This window comes from Mobula hypostoma, chromosome 10 (assembly GCF_963921235.1).
Source record: "Mobula hypostoma chromosome 10, sMobHyp1.1, whole genome shotgun sequence".
Classification (NCBI taxonomy): domain Eukaryota; kingdom Metazoa; phylum Chordata; class Chondrichthyes; order Myliobatiformes; family Myliobatidae; genus Mobula; species Mobula hypostoma.
Genome location: NC_086106.1, coordinates 89,531,183 through 89,553,410, shown reverse-complemented (window position 1 = coordinate 89,553,410; position 22,228 = coordinate 89,531,183). Strand labels below are relative to the sequence as shown.

Genomic DNA, 22,228 nt, shown 5'->3' with positions numbered 1-22,228 from the left:
CATCTGCAGAATTCCTCGTGTTTGTGAAGGAATATTCTCCACTTGGCTAGATTAAGATAGTTAATGCCATCCAGGACAAATCACAAACAAGATAAAATCTGCAGATGCTGGAAATCTGAGCAACGCACACAAAATGCTGGAGGAACTTAGCAGGCCAGGCAGCATCTATGGAAAAAAAATACAGTCAATGAAATGTCGACTACACTTTTTTCCATAGGTGCTGCCTGGCCTGCTGAGTTCCTCCAGCATTTTGTGTGTGGTGCCAGGACAAATCAATCCATTTCTTTGGAATTAACATTCAATCCCTCCACTACCAGCATTAGCTGCTACAGCGTGTATCATCAACAGAGTACATCGCAATTACTTGATCTGATTTACTCTCACAGCAACTCAAATCTGTAAACTCTTCTATTGAGGAGGACAAGGTCAGCAAGCATATGGGAAAACTACCTTCAACTGCAAGCTCCCCTTCAAGTCACACACTATACTGATTTGGAAATCCATATTAATATTAAAATGTACATGGAAGTATCTCTTTAGTCGCAGAACTGGTACAGAAAAAACTTTTAATCATTTGTTGGATATACACAAATGCAGGTGAGTGATTTTGCTAATCAACTACAGTGGTGAAGCCAGAAGGACCAATGGAAACCAGGATCTTCCCCAATAACCATGAAGCATATTAAGGATACCCTTTAAAATTTGGTTAAATTTTAATTCTTACCCACTCATCTTTTTACACTGGTAAGAGGGAAAGCATATAAGAAACTTCACCATAATGCTGGAGCCTATGGTTGGGATAGAAGTAGGGCTGAATAATCAAAAGATTATCAAGGAACAGCTATCTTACTTTGGTTAGTTTGCTCTAGTTATTACTATCAAGAATTTCAGTGGTCAGATCAACAACAAAAGACTAAATATCTTGATTTGAATTCCTATTAATGCCTAAAATTAGTGTGAACTAGCATGGGAAAATTTCTACATCTTTTATCAATGGTCACATTGTTCACAGCGAGCATTGCAAAAATCTGCTGCACAGTGCCATGAGGTAGAAAGCATGAATGAGAAGAGAAGCAATCGTAGTTTAAACTTTGGTTTACTCCAAATAAAGTTCTGCAAAATGTTCTCCAAGATACTGTAATCAGGTCTCAGGGGCAAGAAACTCAAAATAATATTCTGGGAAGTATTCAAAACTGTATTCACCCCACCAGTAACAACCTTTAACAGGGCACTTAAAGAAAAGCAGTATCATTGGATCACAGCAATATTCAGAATAAAGGTGCAGGTAAGTTACCTTACGTTTTTATCCTCTGTGTCCGAAATAGATGGCACGAGGTGAATTAAACTTCTGCTTAAAATAAATTGTTCAAAAGAAAATTAAGCTACAGTACATCAAAATTACAGCACATAAACATCGTCTAAAATCTCAAATATATTCTTACAACTTAAAGTAAGGGGTCAGCCATTTAAGAACAGGGATTTCATACTTAAATGATCATCAATCGAAAGAATTGTCTATGGCAGAGAGCTGTGGAGGATGAACTATTGAATTTATTCAAGGCCATTATAGACAATTTTAGGGAGTGTTCAGGAGTTATGTGAAAATAGCAGATTTTAATTCAAACAAGAACCAGGCTTCAGTTCTTACTATAAATGTAAGTTTGTTCAGGAAGCTTGCAACTAGCCTTCAGTTTTTTTTGTAAGCAAGCAGTAAATTGAAGTTAAAAGCACAGGCTGGTCCACAGACTAAGAGATTGCAAATGCAAGAGCAAAACATTAAAACAATGGCATTGTGTTAATTGGCTTTCATCAAACCACTGTTGTGTCTTGAGTGCAAACTGATAGGCCAGACGGATGTTGTCACTTAGTGTATCAAGGATGGTATTTGTGTACTTACTGTATCAATTTTATGTACTCAGAGGAAGCCCTGATAACATTATTTCTGGGTGCCTGGCTCTCTGTTGTCAAAAATATTTTATAATATTTGTGTTCATTAGTTTCTCCCAAAGGCGTTTAGAACTTCAGAGGTGAACATGAAGTACAATGCGCTCCCACATCTCAAAAAAATCATTTGTCAACCCAAAGTATTGAAGTAAACCATGTCATTGTAACTACTGAAATTTCATTGAATCACATGCTGCTGCCATTGATCCTAAGGGTATAAAAATATGATGCACCTTTGGGTTTGTAAGCCTCTAGCAAGAATGTCTCCAGAATGATGTCTGTTAGCTGTGCTGAATAAAGACTTCTATATCACCAGCTTCAATGTCTCTACAGTGACTTCGATCAATGCCACAACAGACAAGTATCTTGGTCTTTAGTTTTCAGGGAACAAGAAGGAAAGAGGACCTCAGGGCAACTTTAGATTAGCTACGAGTGGAGCAGGCTTGAGGAACACATGGCTTACTTCAGCTCCTATTTATGTTCTTTCATTCATAGACTTTAATACACAATGCCCAGAATTCATATGCACCAGAGCACCCTGCAGGATTACTAGGAGCAGGGCACACTTGAAAGTCAATGCAGAGGTCTTGGGGGAGGGTTCTCCTTCTATTGATCAGGATGTCAGAGGTACCCGTAGATTAAGGCTCAAAACCAAAGATCGATGGTTGGAAGATTTCTGAAGATCAGAGTTTGTGAGTTGGTGATGGCCAGATATCAAAGACTAAGACTTGGAGGGAGGGGATTTGGGACTCAGATAGCTCAGTACCAAATGATTGCTTTCTCTTGATGCTGAAGCACGTGTGAACATCAGCCAGGTTAGATGAACCTCCCTACTTTCTTCTACAGTACCTTCCAAAATTTTTGCTTCTGTTTGAATAAACAACATGACCCAAGTTTATTAGTAAATCTTAACAGAGAAACTTAACAAAGTATATGAATGTTTACCATAATCTTTTTTAAGTTGGCACAAGGGGGGGAAGAAATGCTCAAGATGCAAGATCAAGCTGTTTTTAACAATTATATACAGACACCTTGTGGCTTCCATCAGCTGCAGATGGCTTCATATGAATTTCAAATGTTGTCATATTCTGTGAGTACTCCAGTGTAATAGAGAGCAGTACGTGGACAACCAGTTAGGAAGAACTTTCTTGGTGATAATTTCCAACAGAGAAGACCTTGAAATCTTTCTTATGTACCAAAGGTAAAAAATGAACAGGAGAAAATTTTTAAATTTAAAATTGAGTTGAAGTACTGAATCGGAGGGGGGGGGCAATGTTACCACTCAGACATAGTTGTAAAGGTAATTTGATTTTTCTGAATAACCAATAAGAAACCTGACTTACTACATCACATTAATGCCAGTTCTGTACCTGAGAGCTGTGAATAACTGAATACTGTCTTGGGAATATTCACATAGATATTCAAATGCTTTTCTGGCAGCAGCATCCTGCTCATTCTAAGGACATACAAGTGTCATTAATCACATATTAAAATATTAAGTCATTACAAAATGTATTTAGATTGTTTTAAAAGGAAACATCAATTAATTAACAACTTTCATTCTCAACTTTTTTTTTAAAACAATACTTTCAATATTGGGATTTTTGCCAAAATTAACAAGGACATGGTTGGAATTTGTCAACAAAAGTTTAAAGGATAGAAATTTGTCCTCTGTTGTAGTGATTAAACTTGGAAACACTAAAGTGCACGCACATTAAATTCCACTTGGGACCAAGTTCAACGTATATTTTCTACTATATATATAGTTATCCCTTTACATATCATAAGAATCACCAATAACACTCGTGTTCAAACTGGCTGACTAACTGTACTGTTTGCTGAACTGTAGGATTAGGCTGTTGATGATAGGTCAGCTATTTTTCACATTATTTGTTAATGCTCTGGATGAGGGAATTGATGGCTTTGTGGCCAAGTTTGCAGATGATCTAAAGATAGGTGAAGGGATAAGTAATGTTGAGGAAGCAGAGAGTCTGCAGAAGGACTGGGGCAGATTAGGAGAATGGGCAGAAAATGACAGCTAGAATAAGGTGTGGGGAGTCTGGTGAGGAAAACAAAGCCCTCTGATTGAGTGGAAATCCCCATTTCATTGCCATCTTATCTCTTCTTCTGGAAAACAGAGAAAGAGTTAAAGCCAATATGAGTAAATGAAACGTGTATGAACAGATATTGCAGAAGACTAAAGACATTTCAGACAGTTCTTTTAAGTAAATAACATTTGCGGATGCATTAGCTTTCATCAGGCACATGAATGTTAGCTTCAAGATTTCATCTTCAAAGTACTTGATAAGGTACATAAGTTCTGAGACACTGAAGAATATTCCTATATGAACCACAAATAATTAATTTTCTCAAACCACAAAGCTATGAAACTTTTACAATAGTGACTATTTTATTCTTTTTTTTGTTATCTAGGTGTTATTGGCAATCTACTGCCCATCCCTAACTACCTTTGAGGAGGGGGTGATAAGTCACCAACTCATCTTTCTCGTGAAAGTATTTCTGCAGGTTATTGAGCAGAGAATTGCCAGATATAGAGACAGTGACAATGCAGGGCGAGCAATATATTTAAAAACATGTTGCTGTGCAGGTGGAGGTGGTCCGATCCACCTGTTGCCTCTGCCCTCCTTAGTGGTCGTAGATCTGAAAAGTAATAGTGGAATAGCCAAACTACTAAAAGCTGTGCTGGCATATTGAAGACAATGACTATTCACCATTAATGTCTGCCTTTGTCAAAAAGCAGCAACCACGATGCGGTGCATGTTTTCCAGAGTTTCTGCATGAACCGTTAATGTCAATAGAGAACTTTGGTTTTACAGATGAGTGTAAGGCGTTCTCTCTTCTATACTTCAATTATCCAATTCTATCAGTTCAACACTATACTTCCTACTCTGTCAGATGCTTGCCCAAGCTTTCCTCAAGTACAGTATATCTCTAATATTAATTCAATTGCTACACTTCGTAGTGAACTTTGCATTCTTACCATTCTTTAGATAAACACATTTCCTCTGAATTACCAATTGGATTTGTTGATGATCTATACTCTTCCCCACAATTAGGACTATTTTCACTGCATCAATTGCATCAAAAAACTTCATAATTTTACAGACATCCATCAGATAAGCCCTCACATTCTACTGCATTTCTTTGTATCAATCAGATGTATCAATTGTAATAAATATTTTTGAATAGATATATTCCACAATGTTACGTTACTTTGCTGTACAGTGTACAGAATTTTGAAGTATGTCAGTCATCCAGTAGTAGCAGTTCTGAACTTCGCAAATGGGCATCATTTACATCATGTAGCGCATTTTTTTGTTGAATATTCTGATCTTACAAAACTAATCTTCTTTACCTCGAGAGCAACTTGTGCAGCAAGACTCAAAATATCAGTCACTGGGATTCTGTCAGTTAACATCTTATCCTCGCATCCTTCTGGCTTTTCTGCAAGATTCCCTATGATTTTAATCGCTTGCACAGCTAAAGCATAACAGAAATGTTCAAAAATTATGTCTTTCTATTCATACTTTATATCATTACTTTGAAATAACTCCATTATTAAACAGAATACATACTTTCTTTCTGCATTAGCCTATGGGAAATTTAAAGGGAAATTTTATTTATATACAGTATATATATATATTTTATATTTACATTAAAAGAAAAATTGAATTTCCTTGTTAGTTCCAGAATTCTCATCCTTCATTTACCCTTCAATCTCAAACAAACATTCCCTAAACCATGCAATTCTAGCAAAGATTGGTAACTAACTAGTTTCAGAAAAGGAGGAAGTCATGGAGGGATTGTCTACTGAGTCTTTGTGGGTGGAAGTTAGAAACAGGAAGGGGTCAATAACTCTGCTGGTTTTTTATAGACCACCCAATAGTAACAGGGGCATTGAGGAGCAGATAGTGAGACAGATTCTGGAACGGTGCAGTAATAACAGGGTTGGCATGATGGGGGATTTTAATTTCCCCAATATTGATTGGCATCTCCCTAGAGCGAGGGGTTTGGATGGGGTGGAGTTTGTTAGGTGCGTTCAGGAAGGTTTCTTGACACAGTATGTAGATAAGCTTATAAGAGGAGAGGCTGTACTAAATCTGGTACTGGAAAATGAACCTGGTCAGGTGTCAGGTCTCTCAGTGGGAGAGCATTTTGGAGATATAGATGACAATTCTATCTCCTTTACCATAGCATTGTAGAGGGATAGGAACAGACAAGTTAGGAAAACGTTTAATTGAAGTAAGAGAAAATATAAGCTAGATAGATAGACAGATATACTTTATTAACCCCGAGGGAAATTTGGTTTCGTTACAACTGCACCAACCAAGAATAGAGCGTAAATATAGCAATACAAAAAACCCCAACAATCAAACACCAAAATGCAAACTATGCCAGATGGAAAATAAGTCCAGGACCAATCTATTGGCTCAGGGTGTCTGACCCTCCACGGGGGGAGCTGCGCATTCGATGGCCACAGGCAGGAACGACCTCCCGTGCCGCCAAGTGTTGTATCATGGTGGAATATGGCCGAAGTCCAACAGTAAAAAGTTCAATATCCAGTCTGCAAACATGTTCCTCGATTGTAATATACCCCGGATTGCACCATCCATTGTTAGCCAGAACAGTAAGCACTGAACTCCTTTACGCTTACCGCTCTCAGCGCACTTCCAGTCAGCCAGAACGGTATTACCCACCGAACTTCTCTTCTTCAAAAGTCTCTGTTGTCTCGACCCGGTCCTCTTTCCTCGGCTTTGTGATCCCCCTCTGTGTGTTTTCCTCCGGATTTCAGCAGGGGTGTCCACCACTCTGTTCGCTAAGCCGGCCGGTCTTTGCTGGTCCGTGAAGTACACAATGCGACCCTTGCTTCTGTCCCGCGTGTCGGGATGTAACCATTTGCAGCGCTAAAGAAAACCCAAATAAAACTCTCTCTACCAGCATGTTAGAGAGGGTGCAGCTTCGAAGCGTTACCGTGAGAAAAAAAATACAAAAAATAACGTAAATTAAAAAGTAAGAAGAAGAAAGTAAAAATAGATCGGAACGGCTGTACCAGGCTGCATGCACGACCGGCACATGCGCACTATCAGGCAGGAACTTGGAAGCAAAAATTGGAAACAGATGTTCTCAGGGAAATGTACGGAAGAAATGTGGCAAATGTTCAGGAGATATTTGTGCGGCGTTCTGCACAGGTACATTCCAATGAGACAAGGAAAAGATGGTAGGGTACAGGAACTGTGGTGTACAAAGGGGGCTGAAAATCTAGTCAAGAAGAAAAGTTTACGAAAGGTTCAAAAAACTAGGTAATGATGGGAGATTTAGAAAATTATAAGGCTAGCAGGAAGGAGCTTAAGAATGAAATTAAGAAAGCCAGAGGGGGCCATGAGAAGGTCTTGGTGAACAGAATTAAGGAAAACCCCAAGACATTCTACAAGTATGTGAAGAGCAAGAGGATAAGTTGTTAGAGAACAGGACCAATCAATTGTGACAGTGGAAAAGTGTGTATGGAACCGGAGGAGGCAGAGGCGGTACTTAATGAATACTTTGCTTCAATATTCACTACGGAAAAGGACCTTGGCGATTTTAGGGATGACTTACAGTGGACTGAAAAGCTTGAGCATATAGACATGAAGAAAGAGGATGTGTTGGAGCTTTTGGAAAGCATCAAGTTGGATAAGTCACCAGGACCGGATGAGATATACCCCAGGCTACTGTGGGAAGCGAGGGAGGAGATTGCTGCGCCTCTGGCAATGATCTTTGATCTTTGCATCATTAATGGGAACGGAAGAGATTCTGGAGGATTTTGGAGGGTTGCAGATGTTGTTCCCTTATTCAAGAAAGGGAGTAGAGATAGCCCAGGAATTATAGACCAGTGAGTCTTACTTCAGTGGTTGGTAAGTTGATGAAGAAAATCCTGAGAGGCAGGACTTATGAACATTTGGAGAGGCATAATATGATTAGGAATAGTCAGTATGGCTTTGTCAAAGGCAAGTTGTGCCTTAGGAGCCTGACTGATTTTTTTCAAGACTGATGAAGGTAAAGCAGTGGATGTAGTGTATATGGATTTCAGCAAGGAATTTGATAAGGTACCCAATGCAAGGATTATTAAGAGAGTAAGAAGGCATGGGATCCAAGAGGACCTTGCCTTGTGGATCCAGAACTGGCTTGCACACAGAAGGCAAAGAGTGGTTGTAGACAGGTCATATTCTGCATAGAGGCTGGGAGGTTGGTGAACAGTGATGTGCCTCAGACATCTGTTCTGGGACCCCTTCTCATTGTGACTTTTATAAATGACCTGGATGAGAAAGTGGAGGGATGGGTTAGTAAATTTGTTGATGACTCTCAAAGGTTGGGGGTGTTGTGGATAGTGTGGAGGGCTGTCAGAGGTTACAGCAGGACATCAACAGGATGCAAAACTAAGCTGAGAAGTGGCAGATGGAGTTCAACCCGGATAAGTGTGAGGTGGTTCGTTTTGGTAGGTCAAATATGATGGAAGAATATAGCATTGTTGGCAAGACTCCTGGCAATGTGGAGGATCAGAGGGATCTTGGGGTCCGAATCCATAAGACACTCAAAGCTGCTGCGCGGGTTGACTGTGTGATTAAGAAGGCATATGGTGTATTGGCCTTCAGCAACCATGGGATTGAGTTCAAGAGCAGAGAGGTAATATTACAGCTATACAGGACCTGGTCAGACCCCACTTGGAATACTGTGCTCAATTCTGGTCACCTCACTACAGGAAGGACATGGAAACCATAGAAAGGGTGCAGAGGAGATTTACAAGGATGTTGCCTGGATTGGCGAGCATACCTTATGAGGATAGGTTGAGTGAACTTGGCCTTTTCTCCTTGGAGTGATAGACGATGAGAGGTGACTTTATAGAGGTGTATAAGGTGATGAGAGGCATTGATCGTGTGGATAGTCAGAGGCTTTTTCCCCAGGGCTGAAATGACTAACACGAGAGGACACACTTTTAAGGTGCATGGAAGTAGGTAACAAGGAGATGTCAGGGGTAAGTTTTTTTTACGCAGAGAGTGGTGAGTGCATGGAATGGGCTGCCGGCGACGGTGGTAGAGGCAGATACAATAGGTTCTTTTCAGAGACTCCTGGATAGGTACATGGAGCTTAGAAAAATAGAGGGCCATGGGTAACCCGAGGTAATTTCTAAAGTAAGTACACGTTTGACACAGCATTGTGGGCCGAAGGGCCTGTTTTGTGTTGTACGTTTTTCTGGTTCTATTTCTATGTAACTAGTTTCCCTGCCTTTACGTTGAATTGATGTTTATCTATCTCATGTTCCCCTAGATCTCTTTCCCTTCTGCAATCCAATTTACTTTCCTCCATGAAATTTTAACAAAAGGTCACTGGTTCTAGAAGTGACTAGTATTCCATTGGTGGGTCAATCACTATGCAGTGGGACAACAAACAATTTGTGGATCCGCTGACATGAAGTTTCACTGCACTTAAGGCCCACGGCATGCAAACTACCAAAATGTTTTTGCGCAAGAATCTTTCCTTTGCACACACCCTGAAGCTAATTAGATTAAGTCTAAGGCAACGATGAAGAGAGGAGGTGATACTCACTCGGAAATGGAAGGCCAAGTTGGCAGGTAACAAAGGGTGAATGTGGGGGGGAATCAGAAAACATGGTGACCAAATTCAGTAAATGAAGAGATCAGGATTGCTTGAAAATTCCCGTGAGAACCAGCTACCAGGATTCATTTGATCTAAGGAGAGAGGGCTAATTCAGTAGATAAGGTAGAGATGCAGTTACCGGTTCGGGAGTTTGCGGGAGTGGTGAATAGTCAGTGTTTGTAGGTGCATAGTCAGGTTTAATAGCAAATTGATAAGTGGGACAAGTGGTCAGATGAGGTTGTAGAAACAAGAAATTAAGCAGTTATGTAAAGAAGATCTACCTGATTCAGATTCTAAGGGCTGGCTTGGAAACTGTTCACCAGGTTAACAGATGCTATGAAGGCCTGCATGAACATGAGTAGTCCACATATAAGGTGCAATCTATACGTGCAGTAGAAATCCCAGAAACATGTGGTTCTGGGAACCTCCACGTGACAGTACAATGTACAAATGAAGGATCTAGACTAGGAGTTGATAACATGAATTTTAACGATGCCTTCTTTTTCACAGAAATTGTATTGCATAGTGCACAGAAATACGATACTGCGTGATACAATTTCTAGGCAAATGACTCAACACTGGTTAACTGGCAGGTATTGGGTGTATCGAGTTCTTTGGAAAAGGAACAAAACTTTTCTAAAGGTCCTTTAATTCCTAACAGTATAACAAATACTTTCGAAAGTCAAAAAAGCAAAAGATTGAAATCAGAAATAAAAGGCCAATGGCCTGAGACATTTAAGAGAAGTTTGTATAGGTACGTGGATCAGAGAGGTACAGAGGGCCATGGACTGAGTGTGGGTAGATCGGACTAGGAAGTAAAGCAGCTTGGCCTGGACAGGATGGGCCAAAGGGCCTGTCTCTGAGCTGTAGTGCAATCTTATAGTTCAACTCCTCCATTACAGGAATGTCCCTCTCCAGCATCGAGAACATCTTCAAGAGGCAGTGCCTCAAGAAGGTGTTACCCATCATTAACAGTGCTCACCATCCATCTGGTTGAGTGGTGTTGCAATAGCAATCTGCACTCAGCATCAGCAAGACCAAGGAATTACTCGTGGACTTCAAGAAGGAAAAGTCAAGGGAATAGAGAGCAGTCCTCATTGAGAGATTAGCAGTGAAGAGAGTGAGTAATTTTAAGTTCCTGGGTGTCAACTCTCTGAAGATCTATCCTAGGTCCAACATATTGATGCAATTACAAAGAAGGTATGACAGTGGAAATATTTCAAAAGGATTAAGGTGACTTGGTACGTCAATAAAGATTCTTGCAAGTTTCTACATGTGTACAGTGGAGAGCCAAGGGGTCACTGCACAGGATCAGAATACAATGCAGAAAATTGTAAACTCAGCCAGCTCCATCATGTGCACTAGCCTCTCCAGCATCAAGAACATCTTCAAAAGGTGATGCCTTGAGGAGGCGGTATCCATCTTTAAGGTCTCCTATCATTCAGGACAAGCCATCTTCTTATTGCTACCATCAAGGACGATGCACAGTAGCCTGAAACACTCAGTATTTCAAGAACAGCTTCTTCCCCTCTGCTGTCAGATTTCCGAATAGGCAATGAACCCATGAACACCAGCTCACAATATATTTTTTCCTCTCCTTTTGCACTACTTATGTAATTTAATTTATATACAGTATATATTTCTTATTGTAATTGTTTTTAAGATTATTATGTATTGCAACGTACTTCAGCCACAAAACTACAAATTTCACGACATATGCCAGTGATATTAAACCTGATGCTGATTCTGATACTGATTTTGAGTTTGCATTTCTATAGAAGATAGTTTGATGTCATGTAGTATTTGTCATGTAAATTGCAAATGGAAGTTCAGTTTAAATACTGGGCAAGTCCAAACAGCAGTTCAGCATAAATTCCCTCACCATCTTAAAGCTCTCATTTATCTAGCTGCTGCTGGATGTTTGAATTAAAATTACTTAGTCAGTCAGCCCTGACACTGCAGGATTGAGATGTAGTTGTAAGGGTATTAAAGATTCTACCTTCTGCACAGATAATCTTCATTGTCCTGGAGAACTGCACAGGTGTCAGTATATGATAGCAAATAATCCCAAGGGGCCATTTGTATCAAAACATAAACAGGGGAGGTGGAAGGAGATCAGGTAAAGCAATACCTAAGAACAAATACATAAACCCTATTTTTTTTTGTAGATGGTTCCTCACTTATGCAGGATGGTGACAGAAGAATCAACTGTGGAATATGTGTAAGGATAAAAGAACACAGAGTAATCAAGGAGAACGCTCACTCAAAATTATCCTGTGAGGGAATAAGAAGCTAACAAGTTAGAAAAACAAGGTGATGCAATCAAAAAGGCAGTGGCAGACTAGGGACATTGGAAGACAAAAGGAGGAACAGGTTGAGATAATGGATTTAAGAGGAGAAAAATAAAAACAGAATTACAATAATTGAAATATACAAAGAGCAGTAAATAGAGTTTCTCTCTGCGCCTAACTGATCATTATTGTTGAGGGTTAATACTTGTAACAGCAGCTCAAAAACCCACTCAATGATTCAGAAACAGATTCTTCCTCTCTACCATGAACCCATATTCCTCTTTTGGACTATACTTTTTGTAACTTAGAATAACTTTATGTCTTTGCACTGTACAGCTGCCACAAAATAAAATTCATATCACATAAGACAGTGATAATAAATTTGACTTGGAACACTGAGATGCAGGTAGGCAAGAGTAGATGCCCAGGTTAGGAACATTTGGGTTGAGGTGTTGGAAGGGAAGAAGGAAGTGGGGTGCTGGAAGGGAAAGGAGAAGCCGGTTGGGGGCTTTCAGGAGAATTCAATCTGCTCAGGTTCCTCGTCTTTTTTCTGCGATGGAAGGCTAGTCTGCTGAACATCAATTGAAACTAGTACAAGGCTACTTCAACACACCTCTCAAATCACCATCTCTTTTGCCAAGGTGGATATCGGAACACCACCACTGGCAGGTTGCTCCAAGCCATACCCAATACTAACCTGAAGCATTAATTCTGCTTCTCTCTATTTGTAAGCTGACTGACTTATTAAGTATCTCCAATATTTTCAGTTCTTACAATTACCTTTTTGTACATCATTTTCCAAAATAGCAATCTTGTAGATACTGAACTGTGTGAAGATATTATCAGGATCAATTTGTTCTGCTTCTTTTATGGCCTCTTTTGCCTAAAAATAAGAAGTTTGAGGAGACTTTTTAAATCTGTAAAAAGTAAACTCAAATTTAAGATTGCTTAACTGAACTAATTCACAAAGTTAACAGATGTATTGCTCCAAAGCAGTCAAATACTGCTTTATTTAGAGGCCATTTCCTAATAAGGTATTTGTTCGAGTAATAATCTTATTCATGAAAGGTACAAATTGTTTTAACACTGACAGAATAAAGAGTGTAACAAACAAAATCAGAAGTACGTCTATACAAAGAACTACAGCCAACTCCTGCTTTATGGAGAATGTGACTTGTTCCTAGAAAACTGTCTGTATCATAATTTTTGTAACATGAAGCTGCATCCGCTCAAACATCAAGAAATGAAATTGATAAAAAGTTTTTTTTTACTTTTTTTTAAACACATAAATTTCACAAGAACAAATTTTATACTACATTTTACATTAGTGAATCCTGTAAAGGATGACAGCTATAACGGAGGAATCATAAACAGAAAGGTCCTTTGGCTTAACTTGTCCATGCCATCTCAGCTAGGCTCATCTGTCTGTGCATGGTCGATATCCCTGCAATGCTCTCTTAACCTTGTACCTGTCCAAATACCTTTTAGAGTTGTTTGTAATTACATTCAATTAATGTGATTCTGATGTATTATCAACAAATCACCAGGATCGGATGGTTTCCATGCCAGACTGTTAAGATATTTGGCTGAGAAAATAAGGCATTTTGTAACGAGCTACTAAACCTCACTAAATTCAAGAACTCTTCTATTAAATCGGAAAATTGTTATTTTCCTTCTAATATTTAAGAAAGATAAGTTGAACAAAGTAAAAAAAAACTCAAAGAGAACAGAGTCAATGAACAAAATAATTTAGAATAGTGAATTTAAGCTTAAGAGAAAAGGCAAAAGTAAATAAGACCATAAGATATAGGAGCAAGAGGCCATTTGGCCCATTGAGTCTGCTCAGTCATTCAATCATGGGCTGATCCAATTCTTCAAGTCATCCCCACTCCCCTGCCTTCTCTCCATACCCTTTGATGCCCTGGCTAATCAAGAACCTATCTATCTCTGCTTTAAATACACCCAATGTCTTGGCCTCTACAGCCACTCGTGGCAACAAATTCCACAGATCTACCAGCCAGCCTCTGACTAAAGTAATCTCTCCGCATCTCTGTTCTAAATAGATATCCTTCAATTCTGAAGTCGTTTTGTCCTAGGCCTACCATGGGAAATACTTGCCATATCTAATCTGTTCAGGCCTTTTAACATTTGTAATGTTTCTATGAGATCCCCCTTCATTCTCCTGAACTCCAGGGAATACAGCCCAAGAGCTGCCAGACGTTCCTCATATGGTAGCCCTTTCATTCCTGGAATCATTTTCGTGTATCTGTACACAATACTCCAAGTGCGGTTTCACAAGTGCCTTATAGAGCCTCAACATCATATCCCAGCTCTTACATTCTACACCTCTAGAAATGAATACCAACATTGCATTTGCCTTCTTCATCAGCAACTCAACCTGGAGGTTAACCTTTAGGATATCCTGCACAAGGATTCTCAAGTCACTTTGCATCTTGGCACTTTGAATTCTCTCCCCATCTAAATAATAGTCTGCCCATTTATTTCTTTCACCAAAGTGCATGACCATACACTTTCCAACATTCCTTGTTTCCTCAACACTACCCACTCCTCCACCTATCTTTGTATCATCGGCAAATTTAGCCACAAATCCATTAATCCCATAGTCCAAATCACTGACATACATCGTAAAAAGCAGCAGTCCCAACACCAACCCTCATGTGCAGCACCTTGTTAAAGGCCTTCTGAAAATCCAAGTACATCACATCCACTGCATCTCTTTCGTCTATCCTTCTTGTAACTTCCTCAAAAAAACTGCAGTAGGATTGTCAGGCAGGATTTTCCTTTCAGAAAACCATGCTTTCTTTGGCCTATCTTGTCATGTAATCTCATCCCTAACAATCGATTCCAACAACTTCCCAACCACTGATGTCAGGCTAACAGGTCTATAGTTTCCTTTCTGCTGCCTCCCAGCTTTCTTACATAGTGGAGTAACATTTACAATTTTCCAGTCATCTGGTACAATGCCAGAATCTATCGATTCTTGAAAGATCATTGTTAATGCCTCCGCAATCTCTCCAGCTACTTTCTTCATAACCCAAGGGCACCTTCCATCAGGACCAGGAGATTTATCCACCCTCAGACCATTAAGCTTCCTGAGCACCTGCTCAGTCATAATTTTCACTGCACATACTTCACTTTCCTGACACTCTTGAATGTCCGGTGTACTACAGATGTCTTCCACTATGAAGACTGATGCAAAATATGCATTCAGTTCCACTGCCATCTCTGCATCTCTCATTACAATATCTCCAGCGTCATTTTCTATTGGTCCTATATCTACCCTCAACTCTCTTTATATACTTAAAAAAGCTTTTAGTATCTTCTTAAATATTAGTCGCTAGCATCCTTTCATAATTCATCTTTTCCTTCCTAATGACCTCCTTAGTTTCCTTCTGCAAGTTTTTAAAAGCTTCCCAATCCTCTGTCTTTGGCTTCCTTGTATGCCCTCTCTTTTGCTTTTACTTTGGCTCTGACTTCACTCATCACCCACGGTAGTGTCCGTCTTCCATTCAAAAATTTCTTCTTATTTGGAAAATATCTGTCTTGCACTCCCTCACTTTTCGCACAAACTCCAGCCATTGCTGCTCTGCTGACCTTCCTGCTAGTGTCCCTTTCCAGTCAACTTTGGCCAGCTCTCCTCGCATGCCATTGTAATTTCCTTTATTCCACTGAAATACCGACACGTTGGAATTTAGTTTCTCCTTCTCAAATTCCAAAGTGAACTCGATCATACTGTGATCACTGTTCCCTAAAGGTTCCTTAACCTTAAGCTCTCATATCACCTCCGGATTATTGCACATGGCTAAATAAATGTACAGTAATACAATAAATATTCAACTTTAATTAAAAAATGTAAAGTTTAACCTAATTCAACACCCAAAATACTGGGAAATAAATCCATAACCTTGCCATTTCATATGAGTTTTGTTTATTCAGTCATTTGATTAATTAAATCATCTGCTTTATAATAATGTTATATGCTACTGAGAACTACTTTGGGGAATCTCCCAATTGACCACCCTACAATTAGTGGAGTCCTAGATAATTGTGAACAGTATTTCTCCCATTTTGCCACACCAGTACCTGACTGACTGATCAACTGTCTGTGAGCTTGAGAGTAAGTTTATTTTGTATAGAGCACAAAATATCATTAACATTTTACATCATCATCCCTTCATGAGATATGTTAGAGGAAAAAATGGGTCTTTGATTACAAATGTTAACTGTTCCTCTTCTACATTTGCCACTTAACCTGTTGAGTGCTTCACATTTTCAGTAACTGCAATTTTGTGATTTTCATTAATAAAACAGCACTGTATGGAGAATGTTAACAATTTTTAAATTTGCACTCTATACTCAGTTGCCACACAAGATATGCAATACGATAACAAGTAAGAACTATGCAAAGTTCCTAGGCCTATCAACAATCAGCTGTTTCATCTGATGAGTGAGTAATGTTTCATTCCATTCACATCTCATTATAAAATAAAGCAGTCCAAATCAGCATCCAGGAAGAGCTAGACAACATTCTGAGAATTGGCAGTTACACTGGTGCCACAAAAACCCAGCAAAAACCAATCCAACATGAAAGTAAACACCTACCACTAGCACTCAATTGCACTATGCCATCAGAACCTCACTGTTATATCCTGGGCTCATCATTAACTAAGAAACTCAAATGAACAGGGCAGATAAATATCATGGCTTCAGAAGTATAAGATATAGAACACAGAAGCAAATTAGATCAACAGCTGGTTCTGCTTCGGTCACTGAGTCATGCTTTAATACTCCAAAACTTTTCTACAATCTACAAAGGCTTAATTGAAACTCCCAATCTGCAATAATTAATGCAACTCCAACAGCATATAAAACTGAATGCCATGCAGGACAAAGTAGTGATTCATTTGAACATTCAAACCATAGCTGCAGTGAAGTACTGCTGTTATTCACCAGTGTACTCCAAGGGTTACTTCTTCCCACCTGTTTATCACATTACTATCACCTCTGTTGGGTCTATCCTGCAGGTGGAACAGGGGAAACCAAAACACTGGCAATCCAATGCTGCATCAGGTCAAATTGGTGATCCAAGACCCCACTGTTTTCCTTGAGATTTAGGAGGCAAAGCTCTGCTTCCAGTTTATCACCGTTAGAAGTTGGGGCTTCCTCATTAGGCTCCAAGATCTAATTGCTGTGCAGAGCTTACATTTGTCATGGGTGAATGAAGATTGTAGAAAAATTGTTGGTGTCCATTTTAGCATAAGCTGGTACAATAACTCTCCACTTTTATATCACCATCCCTGTAGCACCATAAAAATTGAATATGTAGAACCCTCTCCTTGTTAATCATTGTTGTCATAAATAATTTCAAATTATATGAGCAGATCCAGCAAACATCAATTCATCTTTTAAAAGTGCTGTTGAAATTTAAGCTGCGTAGTCTACATTTAACCATATAACCATACAACAATTACAGCACGGAAACAGGCCATCTCGGCCCTTCTAGTCCGTTCTGAATGCTTACTCTCACTGAGTCCCACTGACCTGCACTCAGCCCATAACCCTCCATTCCTTTCCTGTCCATATACCTATCCAATTTTACTTTAAATGACAATATGGAGCCTGCCTCTACCACTTCTACTGGAAGCTCATTCCACACAGCTACCACTCTCTGAGTAAAGAAGTTCCCCCTTGTGTTACCCCTAAACTTTTGCCCCCTAACTCTCAACTCATGTCCTCTTGTTTGAATCTCCCCCACTCTCAATGGAAAAAGCCTATCCACGTCAACTCTATCTATCCCCCTCATAATTTTAAATACCTCTATCAAGTCCCCCCTCAACCTTCTACTCTCCAAAAAATAAAGAACCAACTTGTTCAACCTTTCTCTGTAACTTAGGTGATGAAACCCAGGTAACATTCTAGTAAATCTTCTCTGTACTCTCTCTATTTTGTTGACATCTTTCCTATAATTCGGTGACCAGAAGTGTACACAATACTCCAGATTTGGCCTTACCAATGCCTTGTACAATTTTAACATTACATCCCAACTCCTATACTCAATGCTCTGATTAATAAAGGCCAACATACCAAAAGCTTTCTTCACCACCCTATTCACATGAGATTCCACCTTCAGGGAACTATGCACCATTATTCCTAGATCCCTCTGTTTTACTGCGTTCTTCAACGCCCTACCATTTACCATGTTTGTCCTATTTTGATTAGTCCTACTAAAATGTAGCATCTCACACTTATCAGCATTAAACTCCATTTGCCATCTTTCAGCTCACTCTTCTAACTGGCCTAAATCTCTCTGCAAGCTTTGAAAGCCTACTTCATTATCCACAACGCCACCTATCTTAGTATCATCTGCATACTTACTAATCCAATTTACCACCCCATCATCCAGATCATTAATGTATATGACAAACAACATTGGACCCAGTACAGATCCCTGAGGCACAACACTAGTCACCGGCCTCCAACCTGACAAACAGTTATGCGCCACTATTCTCTGGTGTCTCCCATCCAGCCACTGTTGAATCCATTTTACTACTTCAGTATTAATACCTAACGATTGAACCTTCCTAACTAACCTTCCGTGTGGAACTTTGTCAAAGGCCTTACTGAAGTCCATGTAGACAACATCTACCGCTTTACCCTCGTCAACTTTCCTAGTAACCTCTTCAAAAAATTCAATAAGATTTGTCAATAAGATTTTTAAGTATAGCTACCAAGAAATGATATTAAACCTACTACTTATGTTTGTGATCAATGGTAGTATTTTCGGCTTTGTCATCATTATAATTAGCAAGCAGCAAAGAGTACTCTCTACATTACATTGAATGGTTACATCATCTTTAATCTATTCTGTTATCTCCACCCCAGAAATAAGAGGTGAATTATCATCGCTCTATTGCTGACAAACTTTTTTTTCATGCAATATAATGGCCGTCATCTGGATATCTTCATATCATTATCCAATTTAGTGCGAAAACATAATATGACCGAGGCCACAAAAAAAATTGCTCGTACAAACATTGCTATAGCTTCCCCCACCCGCCCCCCAACTCATAAGAAAAGAGCAATATAGAATAAAATTTACCTTTTCCTTCTGATTCAGATGCAAATAGCATGATGCCCTGTTTCTTTGTAGTCTAGCTAGATTCAGATCCATTTGCCCAGCAGAGAAAAAACTTAATGAATAACTGTACCACTGAAGTGCCTCAGTATAATTCTGCACCTAAAAATTTGGGAGGAGAAACTTGCTAAGTACTACGATTCCTGACCCTTCAAAACTTAAAAGGTGTCTGGATTTTTCAGAACTTTCAGTTGCACTTATGTCACAATTAGGATACAGGGTAACACTCTATTTGCAATACAAGCAAGGAAGAAAGTGAACAAGGAACTAAAGCAGAAAAAAGGCTGGCAGTAAGTCCTCTATCTCAAAACTCCTGTTGGCTACTCAACTCTAGAGGTTTAATGAATTGAGTAGAGTGAACCACACTTGCTATAATTACAAACCACTAACTAGTAAGTTGTAACCACCTGTTTTTCCTTGTGCTGAAGAGTTTCTTTTATGTTCATAGAACTTTGCAAGACATTTTCTGCTCCCAACTTTGACATGTTTATACTACAGTTTTACTCAGAGCCTCATGCTACGAGGGTTAGATCATACACTATATCATGGGCTTAAGTCAATTAAATGCATCTTTTGCATTCACAATTATAGGAAAAAGTGAAAAATGTGCAGAACAAGGCAGCTCAATCAAATAAAGGCTTTGGCATGTGTTTCACCATCCTTGGTCTCCCTCTGCCCCTCTTTTCCCCCCAACTAAAAGTAGATCAAATATTCAAAAATATTATTTTAACATTTAATAACTGGAAAATGTAGAATAAATAGAAGCTCCATTACTGGTATTGGTCATTACTGGACATTTTTCCCTAAAGCAGTCATAAAGTAAAAATTTTCAAAACATGATATGCAGTAAAGTCATTCTGTCCCAAAACTATAGGAGTAAGATCAGATCTAATCTAATCATGGAGGACTATTAAAAGTAATTTTAAGCAGTATATTTATAAGATACTAGTTCTAGAATTTTGTTGAACCAGACTATACATCTGACATGGGGCCATAAGTACAATGGAAGCATTTATATAATCCATTCTGTAATCTCCACCCCAGAAACAGAAGTGAATTATCATCACTCTATTGTAGACAAACTTCTTTTTCATGCAATATAATGGTCATCATCTCAATATCTGATAATATTTGGTAAAATAAAAACAGCACAACGTCTGGACTTGGACGTTTGCATTAAGTAAATGGAACTTGTGTTCTTGTAATGTTGAAGAAAATTTTCACAATCTTTTGCACAAGTTTAAAGCACACAACACAGCTAGCAGAAACCTCTGCAAAACTTGCAATTGTCACCAAATTGCAGAATTACTGGTGCTACAGCTAATTGTACACATCTGTGAGCCTTTACAAAACTTTTAAAAAAGCTCATTCATCTGCATCTGTGCATTAACTGGAGTATTTTAATGGCTTTTGGATTCCTAATTTGCTAGGAAACAGAGTGCTGTGTACAACCTAACAAGAAATAGCTTATGCATTTCTAAAGATAATATTCAGTCATAAAAATTAATGCTAATTGTGGGTGGGATTAATCTAAAGTCCATTTTGCCTTATGGGGAATACATAGGGTGAATGACCATCTTCTCTGCCATAAATTTTAATGACATGGTGGATTGACAACACCCAATTTTTAAGGTGTAAAGGGAGGACCTGTATTTGCTCACACAGAAGTAAGTTACAGTCAGAAGTCAAGAGAGAGAGAAAAAAACATTTTAAAGGAGTCCTATTTGCAATTGTTGTCATTTTACCAATTGTTCACAAAGCAGAATTTTTACCCTAGAAACTGATAAATAAAGTAACAACTGAATGCTTGAGGACAATTTATAAGGACCTCATTAGTAAAAATATTAGACATCACTAAATGTGAATGCAATAAAAAGCTGAACTCAGCCTTAAGGGACTCAGGTCCAGATTGCATCTCATAACTTTTGGTAGGATTTCATGAGAGCTCTAGTATGTCTCACCTCAAAATACTTAGCAGCTCTTTCCCAGAGGACAATGTGAAACCGAGTCAGAATTTCTGGTGAAAGTCTTTTGCCTGTGTAATGACCTAAAATTGTGATTAAAAGAATTAACCACAAGAAAATAAACAGGAAGACTTAATTATCGGAACACAGATTCACAGAGTCAAGCAACACAAAAACAGACACTTCAGTCCAACTGGTGCATGCCATACACTTTATTAGAAATATATTTAATTATAAAGTCTACTAAAAGATAATGTGGCATCTAAATTGAACTAACTTAAGGGGAATTTTCTTGATGAAACATTTCAAAATAATAATTTGATCATTACTGGAAGTTTAAGAAATTGATGTTCATGCCATCAGGTTGGAGGCTACCCAAACGGAATATAATGTGTTGCTCCTCCAACCTAAGTGTGCCCTTATCATGATAGTGTAGAAGGCCATGGTTGGACATACAGGAATGGGAATGGGAAGTGGAATTAAAATGGAGGGCCACTGGGAGATCCCCCTTGTTCTGGTGGATGGAGTGTGGTCTCCCATTCGATGTCGGGTCTCTCTCACTGATATACAGGAGGCCACACCAGGAGCACCGACATAGTATATGACTCCAACAGACTCACAGGTGAAGTGTCACTTCATCTGGAAGGACTGTTTGGGGCCCTGAATGGTAGTAAGGGAGGAGGGTATAGGGGCAGGTGTAGCATTTGTTCCACTTGCAAGGATAAGTGCCAGGAGGGATATCAGTGGGGAAGGACAAACGGACAAGGGAGTCGCATAGCGACCGATCCCTGTGGAAAGCAAGAAGTTGGGGGGGGGGGGGTATGGAAAGATGTGCTTGGTGGTGGGATCCAGTTGGAGGTGGCAGAAGTTTCAGAGAATTATGTGCGGAGTTTGGTAGGGTGGTAAGTGAGGACAAGAGGAATTCTATCCCTAGTAGGGAGGCAGGAGGATGGGGTAAGAGCATACGTGCGAGAAACGTAAGAGATGCGGTTGAGGGCAGCGTTAATGGTGGAAGAAGGGAAATCCTTTCTTTGAAAAAGGAGGACATCTCCTTCATTCTAGAATGAAAAGCCTCATCCTGAGGGCAGATGTGGTGGAGAAAGTAGAATTGAGAGAAGGGGATAGTATTTTTACAAGTAACAGGTTGGGACAAGGTATAGTCCAGCTATCTGGTGAAAGTGCATTGGTTTATAACAGACATCGGAGGACAAGCTGTCTCC

At 39.3% G+C, this 22,228-nt stretch overlaps 1 protein-coding gene across 1 annotated transcript in view; it reads right to left on the bottom strand.

The window, feature by feature from the left end:
* Window positions 1-22,228, bottom strand: part of tex11 (testis expressed 11) — a 163,264-nt gene that overhangs the window by 42,190 nt on the left and 98,846 nt on the right. Inside the window, exons 14-19 of the mRNA XM_063059816.1 lie at window positions 21,006-21,091; window positions 19,009-19,146; window positions 12,669-12,771; window positions 5,321-5,445; window positions 3,315-3,400; window positions 1,101-1,231 (exon numbers count right to left, since the gene is read on the bottom strand). Coding sequence (XP_062915886.1) covers window positions 1,101-1,231; window positions 3,315-3,400; window positions 5,321-5,445; window positions 12,669-12,771; window positions 19,009-19,146; window positions 21,006-21,091 — 669 coding nt within the window. The remainder of the gene's footprint in view (window positions 1-1,100; window positions 1,232-3,314; window positions 3,401-5,320; window positions 5,446-12,668; window positions 12,772-19,008; window positions 19,147-21,005; window positions 21,092-22,228) is intronic.